A 21,425-nucleotide genomic window follows, 5' to 3' on the forward strand; every position below is an offset into this window, starting at 1 on the left:
GCTTTCCCAGGCGCATTAGCAGGGAGCTGGATCAGAAGTGGAGCAGCTGGGAGTCACATTGGCCCTCATGTAGGATGCACAGGCAGTTTAACCCCATTGTGCCACAACTCCAGCTCCATGCTCCCACTCTTAAACATCTTACTCAATACAAAACCACCATCACCCAGATTTAATTTTTATAATCCCTGCTGCACTCACTCACCCTCTGTCCAAAAGAGAAGAAAGCCAAGGTCACTGTGACCAGTTTTTTTCTCAGTGACTTCTGCTCACCCTCTGGTCCCATCATGATACTCTGTAACCTGTAGACAAAATTGTAACCTTCACTACCATGAACAGATTCATAAAATTGAGGGATAAAGGGAAAGTGAAGAAGATGAACATTAAACAGTCATCAACACTTTTGGATGCCTAATCTGTGCTAGCCACTGGGAGTTACTGCACTGAACAAATAGTTCTGGATCTGCCAGTTGGTAAATGTGTCTTACCATGTGTCTGTCAGATATGCTGGAATAACCATAGGAATTGCCTTCCCAAAACTAGGGTGTTAAACAGCAGAGTGAAGGAGCCTTGGGGCAGGACTGGCAAGAAAAGAGAACCCTGCAAGCTGGCAGCCAAGCTGTAAAGAGATCTGTGGTTTGGAAGGCTAGATTCTAGGCTGTGAAGCACGGCGGTATCAGTGCTCAGCTCCCAGGCCCTGATCCTGCCCATCTGCACGTAAAGGCAGCATGGTATTGAATCTAACCAAAGCTGCAACAAACCGGGCCAAGTTCAGCCAACTGGGAGTTTACATAGACTGCCCCCCTCCTCAGACTGACGATCTGACAAGTTGGGTGGGCCTTTTTCTGAGAGCGTCACTTAGCCTCTAGTGTTGTTTTAAACAACACTGTTTGCTATACATTCAAACATAAAAAGACACACAAAGGCATGAGAAAGTCTGATACATGCAGTTGCAAAAGGAAATGGTCGACAGGCGTCGTTAGAGTCAGTGAGTTGCAATTATCAGAGACTGATAGCTGTATAGGTATGTTCAAGAATCTAGTGAAGGTATACCATGTGTATGAAGAACTAGGAGATAGGACAGAAAAATAAAAACTATAAAATGCAGGGGCCGGTGCTGTGGCATAGCGAGTAAAGCCACTGCCTGCAGCACTGGCCTCCCATATGGGCACTGGTTCAAGTCCCAGCTGCTCCACTTCCAATACTCCCAGAAGATGGCCTGGTGAAGCAGTAGAAGATGGCCCAAGTCCTTGGGCCCCTGCACGTGCATGAGAAACCTGGAAAAGGCTTCTGTCTGTGGCTTCAGATCAGCACAGCTGTGGCCAGTTGGGGAGTGAACCAGTGTATGGAAGACCTCTCTCTCTTTCTGCCTCTGCTTCTCTCTCTGACTTTCAAATAACTCTGACTTTCAAATAAATAAATAAATCTTTAAAAAAAATAAATTATAAAATGCAAAAAGGAAGTGCTAGAAATGAAAACTTCAGTATCAGAAATAAAAATTTCACTATGGTTTTAATAGCTGACTATTATTTAATAGCTGATACAGAAGAGGAGAAGGTTATTGGTCAATGAGAGCTGTGAGGCATCACCAGATGGTCTACAATGCATGCAGTAGGAGTCCCAGAAGCAAAGAGTGAGAAAAAATGGGGCAGCAGAACATTTGAAGACATCACAGTCAAGACTGATTTATTGGCTGGCACCGCGGCTCAATAGGCTAATCCTCCGCCTGGGGCGCCAGATTCTGTCCCGGTTGCTCCTCTTCCAGGCCAACTCTCTGCTGTGGCCTGGGAGTGCAGTGGAGGATGGCCCAAGTGCTTGGGCCCTGCAACCCATGGGAGACCAGGATAAGTACCTGGCTCCTGGCTTCGGATCAGCGCCAGCTGCAGCACACCGGCCGCAGCGGCCATTGGAGGGTGAACCAACAGTAAAGGAAGACCTTTCTCTTTGTCTCTCTCTCTCACTGTCCACTCTGCCTGTCAAAAAAAAAAAAAAAAGAGAGAGAGATTGACTTATCAACCCACAGGTTCAGGAACCTCAGTGAACTATAAGAAAGCTTCAAGTACTTTAATAAACGTGTAATTGGAATTCTGTATTCAGTAGAACTATGGACAGACGGGGCCTAAAGCTCAGAGACTCCCAACATAACTTGAAGGGAACTACTCTACTGCTCATCTTAATTAAATTCCTTGAAGCCATTAATGCAGAGAACATCTAAATGCAGTCAGATAAGAAATGAGGCAAGCAGGCAGGCAGCGAACACGTCTTTACTGAAAGAATAGTGGGATCCACCTGCCAGTGCCTACTCGGTGGAGATACCTTTGGGTAAAAAGGCTAAACAAACACTTTGCTAACCACACTAAGGCTGTATCATCGGCAGAGAAATACTAAAGGAAATCCTTTGGGCAGAAAGAAAACGATAGCAAATTAAAGCCCAAGAATAGCTGGAACTGATCTGTGGTTCTAGAAGTCACAGAGGGGCTGGCACTATGGCATAGCAGGTGAAGCCTCCGCCTGTGGTGCTGGCATCCCATATGGGTGCTGGTTTGTGTCCCAGCTGCTCCACTTCCAATGCAGCTCTCTGCTCTGGCCTGGGAAAACAATAGAAGATGACCCCAGTGCTTGGGCCCCTGCACCCACGTGGGAGACCTGGAAGACACTCCTGGCTCCTGGCTTCACATCAGCCCAGCTCCATCCATTGCAGCCATTTGGAGAGTGAACCAGTGAATGGAAGATCTGTCTCTGACTCTGCCTATCAAATAAATAAACAAATTTAAAAAATAAAAAGTCAGAGTTTTACTGTCTCAGAGAAAAAGAAGTTGATTGGCCTTCTAAGGTGAAGACAACTTTTTTTATGTCTTTGGCATGGTGGTTACAGTGTATACAATTGTCAAAATTTATGTAATTGAACACTTAAAAACCACCCATCTTATTGTGTATAGCTGGCACCTGAATTTTGAAATTTTTGAAAGTTCACTGTTAATACAGAAGTTTGCTGGAAGGGCCAGAACACCCGGCCTGGGGTCCTGCAGGCGGGCGCACTCCTCAAAATGCCGCTGCTGAAGTTGCCAACGTCAAGCCATGGCATCCATGCCCACTACCCAGTGTGAGACCCGAGGCTTCCCCACCTGCTACTGCCTTGTGGCCCCAGGAACTCAGTTCTGTGGAGAAGGATTCATTTTTGAATTTGCGATCAAAGGCATCTGAGTGGTGGTACCCAGGTGGTAAAATCCCCAAGGAAAAGTCAGTGTGTGGCGCTCAGTGCCTTTGTAGTGGGAGGCTTTCCCCACTTCTCAGGAAGACTGCCAATGCAGGGTTTCCCCATCACAGGAAGGCCTAAGGAGAATGACAGTTACCCATCCTTCCTGGCAAGAGGCTCCCCGGGGAGTCTCCATGACAGCTCTCAAACTTGCCAAAAGGACCAGTGCGGGTTTCAGGTGGCACGCCTGTTTTTTAATGAAAATTCTCTCCAACCATATTTATAATACTAGAAGTTAAGCTGAGGGATTTTAAACTATTAATCATTTAAAAACAATAGCAAGCCAATTACATATTAATATAAGTAGCATATTTTATGACAACTAAGCATATTTTCCAACATAAAAAAAGAAACAGGACAGAACATTGTTTTGTATTTTTGTAAATATGTCTGGCTTAGTAACAAAAAAAATTGGATTTTTTCATGTCTGCTCCTGCATTCTGTTGCTATATCTTGCCCTGACTTAAATATGGGAGGAAATACTGTCTTATATGGACACATAGCTAGGAAATAATAGAATATTTTAGTGGTCTTTTTAGATAATTGAGATTTTGGCTGTCTTATACCACACGGAAATTCAACAAATGATAGTTTTTTATGGTTAGTTGTACTTGGTTCACTAAAATCCATTTATGTGTATTGTACTTTGAATCTTTCACCCATGCATAATTTTGTAATGTCCTATGTTGGTCACTGAGTGGCAAATTTCATTGTATACCTCAAAAAAATCACATCCATCATTATTGCTTCCAACCTCATCAGGAAAGTTTTTCTGTATTGGGAGGTTGTCCATGCACACAGCGATGGAGAAAAATTTTCACAGATGCTGACTTTTCTCAGAAACCTGAATTTTATTAGCAACACATACTTCAGTTTTCCTTTTCTTAGTGCAACAGGCTCACTTCATTCCTTTACTAGAAAATGTTCACAAAATACTCATGTCTGAATATCGGTTTGTCACTCATTCTTGGAAGTAAAAATGGAGTTGCATTTAAAAAGCAGCACATTAGACTTGCAGCGTAGTCCCAGGTGTGCGTTTTGTGAGGTAAACATCAGCAGAAGTGCTTCATTATGTTTCCCATTCATCACAGAATGTTAAGAAGTCTGTCATCAAAACTTAATCAAGTTAATCCTTTTGACTGCTTTAAAGGCATTCATAAGGGAAGCTCATTTTTTGTTGTTATTTACAGTTGCATGGCAGCAACAGACATGCCACTGCTACAATTTGGCTTCAATGCCTTGGTTCATGCTAGAGCACCTCTGTACACACTACTGCTATTTCAAATGTCAGGACAACATAAAAGGTAACTGAACATTCTAGAAGAAGTATGAATGTAGTTTTGCTTTCATGGATCTCAGGGACTCCAGAGGTCTGTGGGCCGCCCTTTGAGAACCTCTGTTTTAAGCAGGAACACGGGAAGGAAGGAAGGGAGGAAGGTTTCAGTTGACAAACTATTAAAGTTTTCTAATTCAATCTTGGTAATGAGTGCACTAAGTTGACACTGCAGTGCACCCATGCAGCCTGATGTCAGGTTAATCCAAAGTTTATGTTTAACTTACCATATTTTCCAAAATCACTATCAAAAAAGCAGTGTGGTGCCTCAGTGGCATAAAGGTAACAGAATCACAAAATCAAGTAACAAACAAGATGAGCAGAACCTGAAGGAGTTTAGGGGCTGCTTGCTTCTTTGATGCTCTTAAAGAAGTCTTGCACTTTGGGACAGCTCTTGAAATTTTTTTAATTGGTTCATTCCTCAAAATTCCTGTAATAGCCTGGGTTGGTCCTGGCCAAAGCCAGGAGTTAGAAACTCAATCCAGGTCTCTCACAGGAACCCTGTCTCTTGAATGATCATTGCTGCCTTCCAAGGTCTGCACTGGTAGAATCAGGAACCGAGTCTGAAACCTAAGCACTTCCATATAGGAAGTGGACGTCTTAATTGCTAGGTCAATTACCTGTTCCAACCTTCTCCAATTTTTTTAAAAAGATTTATTTATTTATTTGAAAGTCAGAGTTACACACTGAGAGAAGGAGAGACAGAGAGAAAAAAGTCTCCCATCCTCTGGTTCACTCCTCAACTGGCTGCAATGGCCGGAACTGCACTGATACAAAGCCAGGAACCAGGAGCTTCCTCCTGGTCTCCCACGAAGGTGCAGTGGGCCATCCTCCACTGCCTTCCCAGGGCATAGCAGAGAGCTGGATTGGAAGTGGAGCAGCCAGGTGGGTCTTGAACCGGTGCCCAGATGGGATGCTGGCACTGCAGGCGGCGGCTTTTACCCACTACACCACAGCACCAGCCCCTCTCCAATTTTTTTAACTGTCATTCTACATGACAGAAATCAGAGCTCCTTGACCACATCAAACTGTTCACAGAAATATTGAATTAAAAGATACTTCTCGTTGCAAAAACTTGTGGAAATCCTTGCAAGTTTTTCATAATATGCACTTTTTGCCAGCTTTTAGAAGACCCTTCAAAACCATGTGAGTGATAGGAGTTTGACCAGGCCAAGTGCAGGAGCTGGAAACTCAATCTGGATCTCCTTTATTGGTAGCAGAGACCCAACTGTTTGAGCCTTCCCTTGCAGCTTGCCAGGGTGTATATGAGCTGGAAGCTGGAATTGGTAGCATAGCCAGGATCTCAAACAGGACACTGTGATATAGGATGTGAGGGTCCCAAGTGGGACTGTAGGCCAAACACCACCCTATTTTGGTTACTTTTAAACAATCAGATGTGTGCATTTACTGCCCAAATGAACTCAGATCAAAGGGCCATCCTCCTCATAATCTCGTCTGTTTAAACATCTGTTTCAGCCATGAGATTGTGCATTATATATTATATAATCATATATTTATAGTATATGTAAATACATAAATAAGTAATACTTATATAAAATATGTATCATACCTGTGTATATAAGGAGTAAGGAAGCTATTGGATTGTTGAGGCTAGATAAATACTGGGTCAGGACAGTAAAGGGACATGGAGCCCAGACCCTGTACCCAGCAGAAAACACACTCATTTAGGGGAAGTGCATCCCTCCCCCTTCAGAGAATCCATTACCTTGGCTTCCCTTACCCTTCTTACCTCTTGAAAGACATGTTGGGCTTCTTTTAATAGGAGTAGGTTTTACTGGGATTTGATACCCAGGAAGAAGAGTTAACCCCATTCACACTGCCCAAATCGGCGCTAGTGTGGGGTCCCTTTCTCCCTTATTCTAGAGGATGTGTTTAGTGCCTACTCTGTGCTGTAAGCTGTGGGCAGCCTCCAAGGAGACAGAAACCATGATCAACCGCCCTCAGCCTGGTCCTTGTTTGCAAATGACCGTGCCCAGCTGTGGCAGGTGCTGTGGTCCAACACGGGGACGAGTGAGGGCTGACAAGACAGAGCCTTCCAACCAGGGAAGCCGTGAGGGTAAAGACTGGGGCCAGAGGGGCTGGAAAAGGGAAAGGAAGAGCTTGGCTGGAACAAGGGAGAGGCCGACCCAGAGCCCCTACTTACACACGCACTGTCTTCCCAGGACCACTGGGAATGCATTATGGGGGCTGAGGCAGAGGCAGGTTGTAGTTAGTTAACATTCTGAAAAGCTCCCTACAGTACCTTGTTAAAGCTCCTGTAAGCCTGTTACATTTCCGTAACTTTCACAGTGCCATGTGAATAGAGAAATTCTTTGGGCATTTGGGCTGCAAAAAAGTAGTCAACGTTTGTGGTATTTTCCTTTTTTTAAAAAAAAATTATTTAAGATATATAAATTTCATGTATTTCAAATATACAGTTTTAGGAACATAGTGGTACTTCCCACCCTACCATCCCTCCCACCCACATTTCTATCCTTCTTCCTCCTCTCTCTCCTGTTCCCACCCTTAATTTTTACAAAGATCTATTTTCAGTATACTTTATACTCATAAGATTAACCCAACAGTAAGTAAAGAGTTCAACAGATAGTAAGAAGAAAAAAAAAAAAACCACTCTTCCTCAACAGTAGAGATAAGGGCTGGAAACAATCATCTAATCTCAAAATGTCAATTTCACTCTAGTACATCACATTTTAGGTGCACTATTAGTCACCACAGATCAGGGAAAACATATAGTATCTGTCTTTTTGGGAATGGCTTACTTCACTAAGTATAATGGTTTCCACTTGCATCCATTTTGTTGGAAAAGACAGGATTTCAATTTTTTATAGCTGTGTTGGTATTTTCCTTTTTAATCTGAGCAGTGTGGCTCTCATGGAGACAACAGAAGCTGCTGCTGGATTCTTGAAACATCTAGTGGATCAGATAAACACATTATCATGGCTTTGGAATTGTCTCCTTTTTTAAAAAAAAGATTTTATTATTTACTTATTTGAAAGGCAGAGTTACAGAGAGGAAGAGGCAGAAAGAGAGAGATCTGAAGCCATGAGCCAGAAGCTTCTTCCAGGTCTCCCAATGTGGGTGCAGGGGCCCAAGGACCTGGGCTATCTTCTGCTGTGTTCTCAGGCCATAGCAGAGAGCTGGATCGAAACTGGAGTAGCCAGGACTCAAACTGGCGCCCATATTGCACACCAGCACTGCAGACTGGGGCTTTAACCCATTGCACCACAGTGCCAGTCCCTGGAATTCTCTTAATTTCTCACATTTCTACCGATTTTATTCCTGGGTGCTCCTAACTAGATTGTGCTAATAGCACAATAGTAAAATCAGCAGTCAGCTGAAAAGTTCAGTGAGTTTTTGAGTTTGTGCGCTGATATTTGAGATGTGCGTCTGTGTATCAGCAGTCGAGCTGTCACTGCAACTCATTTGTTCACGCAACACATAGTTGACACAATTCTTTTATAGGAATGAGAAATTGACATTTGGTACATACAACATTGTTGGTATACAGTTTTAAAGCAAACCCTCTTTGATTTACATAACTTGCCACTTCAAAAAAATGTTTTTATTTTGTTCCAGAATAAGCGTTAGCTGGGATAGATAACTTTGTTAAGTATGTGATGATCTTTAAAATACTTAGAGACATTTGTATGCACTAGGGATGCCATGGGAACAGTGGTTTGCATTCTTTGGTAATGTGAAATTTTTTTTTATTGTTAAATACACATGCATTGATATATATCTGGACATTTCAGACTTTGTCAGGGTCTTCGGAACTTGGAAACATCTGTTTTTAGCCCTTTGTTGCCTTCCTCACCTATTCTTTTATTATTGCATAGGCCAACGTAGCACCACACAGTTCCTCCTGCACACATACACAAGAAAGGAATGGACCCAGAAATACATGTTTTCTTTCTGAGATACTGCCTTGAGCCATTACAGCAAAATTTGTGAATGAGGGTAATTTGGGGTGAATATTGGCTTATTTTTATTCCAAGTAATATTTAGGTTTCAAGGAATAATGAAGAAAGGCAATTATTAAATCACTGCGTTCAACTTTAATATATCCAGTTTTCCTTAAGAAAACCTTTATTAGGCCAATTGTTTTCCTCTTGTCCTGCCTCAGGTTTGTAAAGATTAGGATGCTGAGAGAGAGCAGCACCCACAATTGGCTAAGTGAAGGGAGTAACAAAAGAATAGAGATCTTGTCCTTGTAGAAATCATGAACCATTGCTTATTTTTAGACTGAGCTCCACTTTTGAGTGGTGACAGTTTTTCAACCTGGCTTCGTCTCTTAACCAAATTGCAGCTCAAAACCAGTTGTGAGGCCGGCGCCGCGGCTCACTAGGCTAATCCTCCACCTAGCGGCGCCGGCACACCGGGTTCTAGTCCCGGTCGGGGCGCCGGATTCTGTCCCAGTTGCCCCTCTTCCAGGCCAGCTCTCTGCTATGGCCAGGGAGTGCAGTGGAGGATGGCCCAAGTGCTTGGGCCCTGCACCCCATGGGAGACCAGGAGAAGTACCTGGCTCCTGCCATCGGATCAGCGCGGTGCGCCGGCCACAGTGCACTGGCCACGGCGGCCATTGGAGTGTGAACCAACGGCAAAGGAAGACCTTTCTCTCTGTCTCTCTCTCTCACTGTCCACTCTGCCTGTCAAAAAAAAAAAAAAAAAAAAAAACCAGTTGTGAACTCCTGTAGTATCTAGTATCTAATACCCAGCTGCTGCTCTCTCTAGTATCTGCCTGATAATTGTCATCATAAGGAGTATGAGTTGCTGACAGCCTGTAGACACAAAGAACGACTGTGTGGCAACCCAAGTGCTTATGGAAAATCACCTACTTTTTGTCCTTTTCTGGAATATTTGGAAAAGGAAATATTTTGGAAAAGGAAATATTTGGAAAAGGAAAATGAGTTGCATCCTAGAATTTTGCCTGAGGTGCTCAGCATGGTTTTCCCACCATGCTGATTTAGTAGAGGTAGCCGGCAGGTATCAAAATAATGGAAGGTGATGAGAAGAAGGCAGAAGTTGACTGTTAGCATGTGGGAGCAGTAAGTATGATGGCTGACGCAGGATGCTCACTGGCGTGGAAATTCCTTGTTGGGCTACTGAGCCAGACTTTCTAAGAGCCCAGTCATCCTTCATGCTTCAAATGCACTTTACCTCTTTATCAATTAATAGCCCTAGATAGGCTAATTTTAGATGTAAGAACTTCCAGGCTCCCTTTCATGTTTGTGATCAGAAACTTGGTACATTTTCAGCAAAGGCACAGTCCACAGCTATAGCCCATGAAATCATTCCTCTCCGCTCATCCCAGAGAGAAGCAGACTCAGAGCACTGTAAAATTAAAATGTCGTGTAATGCCATCTACCTTCTGTATTTAAAAAAAAAAAAAAGTAGCTTTATGTGTCCATGGTTAGTCATCTATTACTCTCTTCTGTTGCCCTGTGGATATGTTGACATCTTTTAAAAATTTATTTTAGTCTTTAATGGTACAGTGATTAATTTTAAAGTTTCCATATTTGACATTGTTTTTGATCTTTTTACTTTGTTCCCTGCTTTCTGCACTCTCCTCCCTAACCCTCCCTCTTCTTCATCCCATTTTTAATTGTCGGGTTGTTTTGTTTATGTATCCGTGTACGTGTTGTTTATTTTGATTTTCTGTTGGTCTGGTGTTCTCTCCTTTCTTGTCACTCCCACCCTCCTGCCGCTGTAGCCCCACAGGCTGTGGACACTGGCCGAGCAGGTAGGGGACTTTTCTGTTCATCACAGCAGCACCGCCCGCCCTCCCACCTTGCCCACTTCCTGCAGTGGCACAGACTGAAGCCGAGGGCAGAGACGGAGGGTCCGTAGACTCTTGTGATCGGGGGTATGGATGACTCCGAGTAACGTCACTGCTCAGGTCTCTGTGACAGATGCCATGTTGCCATTGTACATGATCAGTGACTCCTCTGCCAGCTTGGATTCATCTCCCTTTTACATCATTTTCCACTGATTTTAGTGACCTGTTTTCAGATTTTTTTTAAATTCATTCTTGATGGTTGTGTATTTTGCCTTACTCAAAACATCGAACCAGTCAGCACTAGTCTGTAACACAGACCAAATAGTCTCAGGTAGTTGAGAATGTTCTTTGCATATCACTGTGAGCCCGCACCCGGGAGCTAATTTATATGTGCTGTTCTTTTTCCCTAACTGGGTAATGAACTATCAAAGACCAGGATTACTGTGTAGTGTAGTGTGTTTTAATAAAGTTATCTTTACTTTTATTTTTTCTTCTACTTAACACACCTTTGGTGCAAAATTGGGATTCTCTCTTGAAGAGCTTTAGTGTAGATCTTCCAATAAATTCTACAGGGTTCTGGGTCCGCCCCCCCCCACCCCCCGAAAATTTGTCAGTTCCATCTATATCCAAACAAGTGTTCTGTTGCTTTCCTAAGATGTGTATGCGAGATGTTGGTTCGGCATGTTGCCTTCATAATGTTACACTGACAGAGCTCACTGGTCGGAAGTTAGCACAGCGCAGTTTTGAAGTGATTTATGGTGCCAGCCTAACATTTCTGGCCCTGTCAGATGACTCAGACGACACAATTGTGCCCGCTCGGCTGGTATGATACCGCCTCCTTGACTTGTGCCCTGGACAAAAATAACTTCCCGAGATGTGGAGAATGAAGACACAAATAGAACGGACAAGAACCAAGTCGTCCTCTTCTCTCTCCTGGTTGAATCTGTCAGCTCATGTCACAAGTCCACTTCAGCATCTTGAGCTCTAAAAATACTCCCTTATGGACGCATGTAGCAAGAATTTCTAGAAGAAGATGCTTCATGCCCTTGACAGCCTGCTTTTGCCATCCAGCCATTCTCTTGGCAGTTTGGCCTTGTTGTATTTGGCAAGAACTTGTGGCATGTTTCTTTGCTTTCTTATCTTATATATATATGAGAGATATAGATATAGACATAGATATAGATATAGATATGGCTAGGAGTCAAGCTATATGAACATCGAGTGTTATCCTAATAAGATGTTCCTTTTGGAATTTAGGTTATCAAATAAAGTTGACAGTTAACTTAGGTACAGTTTTTATGCTTGGGCTTTTTTATTTTATTTTATTTTATTTTTTTCAGTTTAAGAGTTTACCAGAGAAATGTTTGCCAGCTAGCTAGTAGCAAGCACAGACCCCAGTTTGCTTCTACCCACACTGGAGTTAACTGTGCCGTGTTGTTGCTTACAGGGGACCTCAGGACCTGACCCAACCACTGTCTATGTTGATATGAGAGCCCTGCGGCACGACAGGTACAGTATACTGCTTTTTTCCAATTTGTTTGGTTTTGTTACCCAATATACAGGTACCTACCTAGAAGAAGTGTTGATCTGCTCCAAGTATAATTATCTTTTTTTTTTTTTAAGACTTATTTATTTGAAAGGCAGGGTTGGAGAGACACAGAGAGAGATCTTCCATCTGCTGGTTCACTCACCAAATGGTTGCAAGAGTCAGGGCTGGGCCAGGCCAAAGGCCAAGAGCCTGGAACTCCACCCAGGTCTCCCACATGGTTGGCTGGGGCCCAGGCACTTGGGCTAGCTTCTGCTGCTTTCCCAGGCATATTAGCAAGGAGCTGGATTGGAAGCAGAGCAGCTGGGACTCAACTGGTGCTCATATGGGATGTCAGCATCAAAGTCAGCAGCTTAACCCACTGCACCAAAATGCCAGTCCAGAAGTAGAATTATCTTATGAATAACAGCATGGTGGAGTTTGGCAGAGCTGTTCCAGCTTTGCAAATGGAAACTTTGCTGGGCTGTAGCAGTCCTGTGATCTACATTTCTCTACCTAACATTCTTTTTTCTTTTTAAAGATGTATTGATTTATTTGAAAGTCAGAGTTACACAGAGAGAGGAGAGGCAGAGAGAGAGAGAGAGAGAAAGAGAGGTCTTCCATCCGATGGTTCACTCCCCAGACAGCTGCAATGGCTGGAGCTTTGCTGATCCGAAGCCAGGAGCCAGGAGCTTCTTCCAGGTCTCCCATGTGGGTGCAGGGACCCAAGGACTTGAGCCATTCTCCACTGCTCTCCCGGGCCATAGCAAAGAGCTGGATAGGAAGTGGAGCAGCCGGGTCTCAAACCGGTGCCCATATGGGATGCCGGCGCTTCAGGCCAGGGTGTTAACCCACTGTACCACAGCGCTGGTCCCTCCCTACCTAACATTCTAACCAGGGGTGGGACACCTGTCTTCTACCAAGAGCTGTTTGGACATTTATAGCATCATTCACAGGCCGTACAAAATTACCAACTTAAAAATCAGTCCACTATAGATTTATTCAAATCTGAGTCCTGCCTGCAGTTGCCTTGGCGGGGCCAGACCAAATGATGTCATGGGTCTTGTATGGCCCACTGACCAGATGTTCCCCAGCCATCTAACCATAAAGCAGGAATAGTGAGTCAGACGCCATTTTGCACCTCAAGAAATAACGTTCTCAGGCAGACCACACCACTGCCTGCAGTGCTGACATGAGTCCCGGCTGCTCCACTTCCAGTCCAGCTCCTGGAAAGGCAGAGGAAGATGGCCCAAGTACTTGGGCCCTGCCATCCATGTGGAAGACAAAATGGATCCAAGATCCTAGCTTCAGCCTGGTCCAACCCCAGCCATTGTAGCCACCTGGAGAGTAAACCAGTGAATGGAATATTTCCACCTCTCTCTGTCTCTCTCTAACTCGGCCTTTCATTTAAATAAATCTTAAAAAAATAAAAATAACAACCTCTCCGCATTTCTTTACGTGAACTAAAATTTTATGTGAATGACTTTCCGGGGAATTTTAAAGATAGCAGTGAAGTTACCTGTTCTGTGTGGCTTCCTCAGAAGCCCTGAGCAAGGGTGAACAGTGGTGAGTGTGAGGATGTCTCAGGACAGGAAGGGCTGAAGGTGGGGTGAGCTGAGAAGGGGTTTCTGGCCCAACAAGGAAGACCTAATGAGATGCCCAAGAAGGAACAAAGAGTTATCATTTTTACTAACTTTGCCTATTTGCAATAGGTCATTTTTTTTTCGGTGATTACACAGATGCCCTTCCATTGCTGTTTACGTGTCACACATACCCTGACGTTGGCGTCTTCTTTCCTAAATTATTAGGTTTTCAGTGCTGTGCCAGGTACTGTGCTACTTCCTCTGTATTTTTCCATTCACTCCTCTATTGCCACATGTCACTGTGTAAACATAAGAGCAAACAGAGCGAGAGTGGCCATGTGGTTAGTAGGTGGGAGATGTGGAGGCCCCAGCCCCGAATGATGGAATATGCTGTTCAGTGGTAGGACCTGAAACTTTCCCTGCTTGTGAGTGTGTTGGGGTGGACGGTGGAGGCCAAGGAGGAACCTGGGATCTGCCAGCCAGCCTGGGCAGTCACCACTCACCCACCAGAAGTTCTCATCCGGATACTCGTGCTGCCCCGCCTCGGGCCCATCTGACAGTGTCTTGGAGGTGGTCCTGCTGGCATGTAACTGGTAGAGACCAAGGATTCCGCTAGGCATCCTGCAGTGTGTGGGACAGCAAATGATCAAAATGCCAGTAATGCCAAAAAGGAAGCCAGGCGGAGGCCTAACCTTGCCACGCTTGTGGGTTGCCTGCCTGCCAGCTCTTGAGTTAGTCTCTACTGTTCAAGATAGCTACTGTCGGACAGTACAGAATCACAGAGCCCCTCATGAGATGGCTGGCGGCCAAAGAGGAGGACTGCCCCCGAGATTACCAGCTACAGGGTCCCAAAGTCCCGTCTGGAACATCTTCAGAATTCAGAAACTTAGTTATAGAGAGATGCAAAGGAACTTACTTTGGACCATGCCATTTTCCAACTAATAACGTATGGGCATGAAAAGAGTACTTGTTTTTTGAGTAGCATTCATGCAGTCCTGTCTGTGGCCTGGCCTTCCAGATACGCGACAGGTAAATATGCTAAGGCAGCAAGGATAACAGCTGCTGGCCTTGGAGACATAACACCTCTTCTTGTGTTATGAGTACCTGGAAATGAGAGAAGCTTATGACCTACCACTTTGACAGTCCTCAGGGTAGAAACTCTGCCTGTTGAGAAAATGTCTGGTTTAGAAAGAGTGAAATGACACTGAAGCCAGTCTAGTGCATGATAATAAAGCTAAAAGTTCAGCAGTCAGTTCAATATCATGTGCCAGAAAGAATGGGAGGCCCAAGCCCTGGGATAGGCCTCCTGTGTGAGTCACCATTTCTTCGCCCTTGACCAAGTCAATAATCTTTCCAGGTGACAGTTTTATCCTAATTCCTAAGATAATTTATAAGAATACTTTCCCCCTGACTAGGCTACTAGCTCATTATTTAAAAAAGAATACCCAAAATGGAAGTGGAAGTGCTTTGTGAACTAGAAACAGCTATGCATTTGTGTACTGTTACACATAAGTGTCAGGAATTCCATTGATCACGAAAATTAACATACTGTTAACTCTTTTTCAAGTGATCAGAGAAGCTCTTCCGGCCACCACCATCCAGGCCACACACCCCGTACCTTGTTCTCTTATTTGTCCTTTGGCTTCATCACGGTGAGGTCTCCCCAGGCTCAAATTCTCAGCTCTCTCCTCTGTCAGAGGAGAGCTTGTCAGGCAACAGAGTGTCTTTGCAAGACTTCCACTGTCGTTCTCCTCTTTGGGGTCTAACTTAGGAAAATGAGGAGCAGAGCTCCACTCTGGGTCTTTAGCAACAATCTTCCCATCCAGGTTCTGCTGGGAGCCCTTCCCAGAGAGCGCACTCCCTGGTCTGCAGCCAGGAGACAGCACCTGCTCCACCTCCTCTGCTGCCATGCGGTCCACTGTGCCCACCTCTCCCCAGTGCCCCCACACTAGGAGATGCTGCTTTCCTGGCCACACTCCTGGGCTCACTCACACTTTTTCACTGCCTTTCACATCCATCCCACAAGGATGAGTGGTTACAGACCCAGCCAGAAAGGTCGTGGAGGAGGAGGCGTGCCACCCTGACAGAGGGGAGGCAGCTGCTGATCCACAGCCAGCAACTTGCAGGCAGTGAAACAGAATCGCTGCTGAAAACGTTGACCCTGTTTCTTTCTTGTTTCTATTCCTATAAAAGTGAGGTGATTGTTTTCTCACTAGAAATATATCAGAGTCTAGCATAAGGATTAATTACTTTTCCTATTGCTTGAATGACTTATTCACACAGGAGCCCCAAGGCACCTGCCCAGCTCTCACTCAATTATCCTGGTGAAGGCTAACTTATCAGTCAGTGTATACTTCTTCCTCAAGGAGCAGAGAGGAAATGTGCCTGTGTGTGTGCATGTGTGTGCTCACAGGAGAGACACATGACAGAGGACAGCAGCACAATGGAAGCAGCGAGCAGATGGGTTCATTGACCTTTCCTGCTTGGTCTTCTGCCTTGGTTTGTTTTTTGTTTTTGTTTTTGTTTTGCAAAGTATTAAGGTTTTACTGGGGATAGGGCATCCATCAGAATGGAAGGGACAGAGAGAGTGCTCAGTCACTCAGATTGGGAGAAAGCAAGGTTACATCATTTTTAATACCAGGGTGATTCCTGAAATTGCATTGTTTGAGACCTGGTGATCTGCATTTGTAGCAGGTGGCCCTGGGGAACATTTCTGCATAGCATCATCAGAACACTCATTTTCCCACAATCCCAGGATAGATTGAGGTCCCACAAGCTAAGAGAAAAAATGAGGAAATTATTTTGAGAAAACTTGAAAATGACTCTATTCAGTTTTATACTAGTCTTTATGTTTACCTCGAATTCATAGTCTGTTAGTCATATCCAATTTGATCTTTCCGTATGCACTTGAATTTTTCAAAGTGCCTAGGAAAGAAAATAAAGCATCTCTGCATTGTTTTAAGATATATTTATTTGAAAGGCAGAGTGACAGAGAGGGAGGGAAAAATAGAAATATTCCATCTGCTGGTTCATTCTCCGCCCCCTCTACCACACCCCACCCCCTGCAACTGGCAACAGTGGCCTAGATTGTGCCCTCCTGAGGCTAGCAGCCGGGAACTCTATGGATTTCCCACAAAGCAGTGATCCCAAGTACTTGGGCCATCACCTACTGTGTTTGTAAAGAACTGGATTGGAAGTAGAGCAACCAGGACCTGAACCTGATATGGGATGCCAGCATTGCAAGCAGTAATTTAACCCACTGTGCCCAATACTAGCCCACTTTTTGCATTTAAAGAAATAGTTTTAGGGGCTGGTATTGTGGTGTAGGGCTTAAGCCTCCACCTGCAGCACCAGCATCGCATGTGGGCACAAGTTCGAGTCCCTGCTATACTTCCATTGCAGCTCTCTGCTATGGCCAGGGAAAGCAGCAGAAGTGGCCCAGGTGCTTGGGCCTTGCACCCATGTGGGAGACCCAGAAGAAACTCCTGGCTTCAGTCTGGCCCAGCTCCCGCTGTTGTGGTTGTGGCCATTTGGGAAGTGGAACTAGAGGATGGAAGATCTGTGTGTGTGTGTGTGTCTGTGTCTGTGTCTGTGTCTGTCTTTCCCTCTGTCTCTGTAACTCTGCCTTTCAAATAGAGTAAATAACTGTTTAAAAAAAAAAAAAAACAAAGACTTTTAGCAATTTGTCACACAATATTAGTGTAAAAGCTTAGAATGAAAACTACTTGGCCTCCTCAGTGCTTACAACCTGAAGTTGTGGTTAAAGGGTATTATTAGAAAAAACGTGGATACTAAATTTCTGGTCAGTGGGTGGCAAAGTATCAAGATCCAAAGAGAAGTGAGCATAGAACAAACCCTGTCAATAGATTTGTGATTTGATCAGCAGTAGAACAGGGTGGACAGAATGGAGATGAAGACGACGCAACTAGCCAGGAGACCACTACTAGGTCAGCTCCTGGTGTGTGTGTGTGTTACATATTCATATGTGAGTTTATGCACATTTGTGTATTGTGTATGTGAATGCTTCTGTCCCGGCCTCTAATTCTGTCCCGCACAGTCCCCGGGTTACTGTCCCAGCAAGTTCGCACAGCTGGTCTCGGTGCTCTGTATTGTGTAGGAGCCTCCACCTGACTCCCCGAGTCCCTTGTGGACCCGAGCTGAGCCTCAGGCAGTCTCTCTGACTATGATGAGTCTAACAGGTGCTGTGAGGTTAGATGAGGCTTAAGACCCAGTTCCTGGGCTCAGTTCTCCCACTTTCTGACTGTGTGAATCTGCACATGTTGCTCTCTTAATGCTTAACTTTGCCTGCCTGTAAAATGATCACAAGAGTGCCTAATCATAGAGCTGTCACAAGGACTCCCAGTCAAATCCATATTAAATACTTAGGATGATACCTGACAAATTTTAAGTCCCAGTATGTGTTCATCGTATAATTATGCATTTCTATACACTTAAATTACATGTGTATACTTACACATAGTCATTCCCTGGTGTCTGCAGGGGATGGGTTCTAGGATCCCCAGGTCCCTTATATCAAATTTGCATATAACCTACGCACTTACTGTAGATAATCTGTTGATTGCTTATTACACAAAATATCATATTGTGCTGTGTAAATAGTTGCCACACTGTTGTTTAGGGCATAATGATTTTGATCTTTTACCTTTATTTTTTTAAGATTTATTTATTTATTTGAAAGTCAGAGTTACACAGAGATAGAAGGAGAGGCACAGAGAGAGAGAAGTCTTCCATCTGCTGGTTCACTCCCCAAATGGCCACAATGGCTGGGGCTGGGCTAGACTGAAGCCAGGAGCCAGGAGCTTTTTCTAGGTCTCCAACGTGTTTGCAGGGGCCCAAACACTTGGGCCATCTTATGTGGCTTTGGCAGGCACATCCACAGGGAAGTGGTTTGAAAGTGGAGCAGCCAGGACTTGAACTGGTGCCCACATGGGATGCCAGCATCATAGTCCTGGTCCCAGAATAATGCTTTTTAAAGTCTGTACGCATTCAGCACAGATGTAATTTTTTTCAAATATATTTGTTTGCTTGGTTGACTCTGCGCATGTGGGGCCCTTGGATTTAGAGGACTGTTTACTTTTTCTTCTTTTTTATTAGTATGTGTTTTCCTCCTTTATTTCTGCTCTTTCTTCAGACATGAACACAATCTTTTAATTCACTGTTTAGCCCTACTTACTAGTTAGCACGTAATGAGAGGATCAAGAATGTCATGCCGGCGCTGTGGCTCACTAGGCTAATCCTCCGCCTAGCGGCGCCGGCACACCAGGTTCTAGTCCCAGTCGGGGCGCCGGATTCTGTCCCGGTTGCCCCCCTTCCAGGCCAGCTCTCTGCTGTGGCCAGGGAGTGCAGTGGAGGATGGCCCAAGTGCTTGGGCCCTGCACCCCATGGGAGACCAGGAAAAGCACTTGGCTCCTGGCTTCAGATCAGTGCGGTGCCCCAGCCACTCCGCACCGGCCACGGCGGCCATTGGAGGGTGAACCAACGGCAAAGGAAGACCTTTCTGTCTGTCTCTCTCTCTCACTGTCCACGTTACCTGTCAAAAAAAAAAAAAAAAAAAAAAAGAATGTCATGTGCTTTTTGTGATTTCCTTAAATAGTGCTTAATGAAGTATACTTGGAAATCAAACCACACTACCAAGAGAGGAAACCGAACAGAAAAGAATTTGCATTATACTTAATGTTTCTTGTGTTGTTATTGGGACTCTCCAGACAGGCCAAAACCTTTCATGGAGATGAGTTCCCAGTCCTTGGTTTGACTTCCATCTTCCATTAGTACCTGATAAAAATATACTAGTTCTTGGGTTCCTTCCCTTTAAAAATCACTTGGGCTGGGTGCATGCGAAAGGAGAAAGCTACAGCTGGAGAACCGTGGCACACCCAGAGCAGATGGGTACGTGGCTGAGCCCACCTTCCAAGGAGACCCCTGCCTTGTTCCCACAAGTGGGCCCCGCAGCCCGGGCCCCATGTCAGAGAACCTAGGAGGTGGAAGAGGCGGGCTTTTTGCTGTAATGTTTTTCTCTTTGCTTTATAAAATTCTATCCAGTAGCCCTTAGAGACTGTGCACCTGCTTGAAGCCCATTGATGCTTTTGCTCTTTAAATCTCATTCTCCCTTCATGTCCTCTAACACACTGTCCTATCCGTGTGACCCTAAGGGTTTCAGGGCCTCAACTCTTAGATAAATCTGAGAATTACAGAAACAGACATCCAGCCCCTGCCCTCTGTAGGAATCCCCCTGCAGTAGCAGGGATGTGTAACAGATGTCACAGAGTGGTGGCACACTCAGCCTCACTTGACTTCATTCGCAGGTGCACACTGAAGTCATGCGTCATATCACCTGTTTCCTCCCTGTCGTTTCATGGAATGGCAAGTTAAAGAAAGGAAAAAAGAGGGGGCGTCTCAATATTTTTATGCATCACTGTGTTTCGTAATTGTGTGCTGCCATTTTCTGCTATAAGGACCAAAGAATGAACAGGCTGAGAATCAAAATGCAGAGGATTGTAAATAAATTTGCCTTTGAGGACTTAGGGATGCACAAGAAGCAGCCAACAGTTTATCCTGCTCTTTGCCCCTGAGAAATGAATGGGCCTGTTGTTTGGATCTCAGGTGACACGGATTAGGGTGAACACTGAGAAATCTACAAAGTCCTAAAGCCTGGATCGTACCTGGCCATGTGGGTCCTAGATGAAGACAGGACGAAGAGAGGACTCCTCACGGGGTGCCCTGTACATACCTGTTAGTGCTGTGTCCTCGCAGGAAGGGGAGAAGAGGGAAAGGGACTGGGAGGAGAGTCCAGATTTGGAGAGGGAGAAGAATATGTTACATTTGTAATTTCACAAGCAAAAAGGCGCACAGAGTGTGCGTTTGCGACACCATTTGTACAATGCTGTTACACTAGACAAAAGTACTGTGTCTCATCACTCACTTGTAGGGCGATTGGTCCCTTTTTTATTTATTTCCTTTAGTTTGTATTTAATTGATTTGAAAGAGAGATTTCCTCTTTTCCAGTCTACTCCTCAAATGTCTGCTCCAGCCAGGACTGGGCCAGGCTGAAACTGGGGACCAGGAACTCCATCCGGGTCTTCCATGTGAGTGGCAGGGACCCGAGCACTGGAGCCGTTCATTACCTCCTGCAGCCCAGGAAGAACATTAATTTCCTCTTCCTTTTTGGGGATTTTTAAAAATGGTTGTTCAGGTGGTAGTAATATAATGGTATGTTTTCATTGCTTCAGGTTATTTTTGGAAAAAACTCGAAGTTAATGAAAAGTTCTGGCTGTTTTTGTAGCAGCACATCCCTAACCGCCAACCGTGGCAAGCTGTTGGCGGCTCAGTCGGACACGAGGGGATGGTTCTGGGTCCTGGCCGTTCCTCTCGCCTGTGTGACGCCACGTGGCCAGCACTGACAACAGTACTGGTCCAGTCCCACTAGTTGTTGAGATGGAAGTACACAGGATGTTCACCCTCCAGGTCGTGAGTGAGGGACCCGCGGTGCTGACGGCAGTGTGGGTGGGCAGCATGCGAGCTCCCTGTGCCCTCCCTTGCCCACCTGCCCCATGGTGCTCCCCACATTCTGTTTGTGTGACTTCCTGTGGCTCTAGCTTGGATTATTCTGAAGTGAGCGTATCATTATAATGGGCAGCTGGATCGTGTGTCAGCACTCTGGTGGTGGTGTTCACCTGTTAGTAAGTCTACAGAGCCAGTATTAGGGATGCCTGCTCCTCCGGTGGCCATGCGGGGGACCAGCCAACAGCAGGGTCTCAGGGACATGGCAGGTGTGCTCATCCCCCTTTTCACAGTCTCAGACATGACTGTTTGCCCCTCTAACAAGACACTGTGGGAGAAGAAGCCCCTGTAGCTTCACAGGTTCACATGGGATGTGGGTGGAGGACCATAGAATGTGGCTCTGCTCAGACAATTTA

The 21,425-nt window shown here is 45.0% G+C and overlaps 1 protein-coding gene across 4 annotated transcripts in view; it reads left to right on the top strand.

Moving 5' to 3' along the window:
* Positions 1–21,425, top strand: part of DIP2C (disco interacting protein 2 homolog C) — a 486,706-nt gene that overhangs the window by 447,256 nt on the left and 18,025 nt on the right. For 2 of the 4 annotated variants that reach the window (XM_008249365.4, XM_008249367.4), the window contains 2 exons: positions 10,318–10,347; positions 11,831–11,892. In XM_008249365.4, the coding sequence (XP_008247587.1) occupies positions 10,318–10,347; positions 11,831–11,892 (92 nt within the window). The remainder of the gene's footprint in view (positions 1–10,317; positions 10,348–11,830; positions 11,893–21,425) is intronic. The other 2 variants (XM_008249368.4, XM_008249366.4) reach the window with 1 other exon arrangement.

The sequence above is a fragment of the Oryctolagus cuniculus genome, chromosome 13 (genome assembly GCF_964237555.1).
Source record: "Oryctolagus cuniculus chromosome 13, mOryCun1.1, whole genome shotgun sequence".
Classification (NCBI taxonomy): Eukaryota; Metazoa; Chordata; class Mammalia; order Lagomorpha; family Leporidae; genus Oryctolagus; species Oryctolagus cuniculus.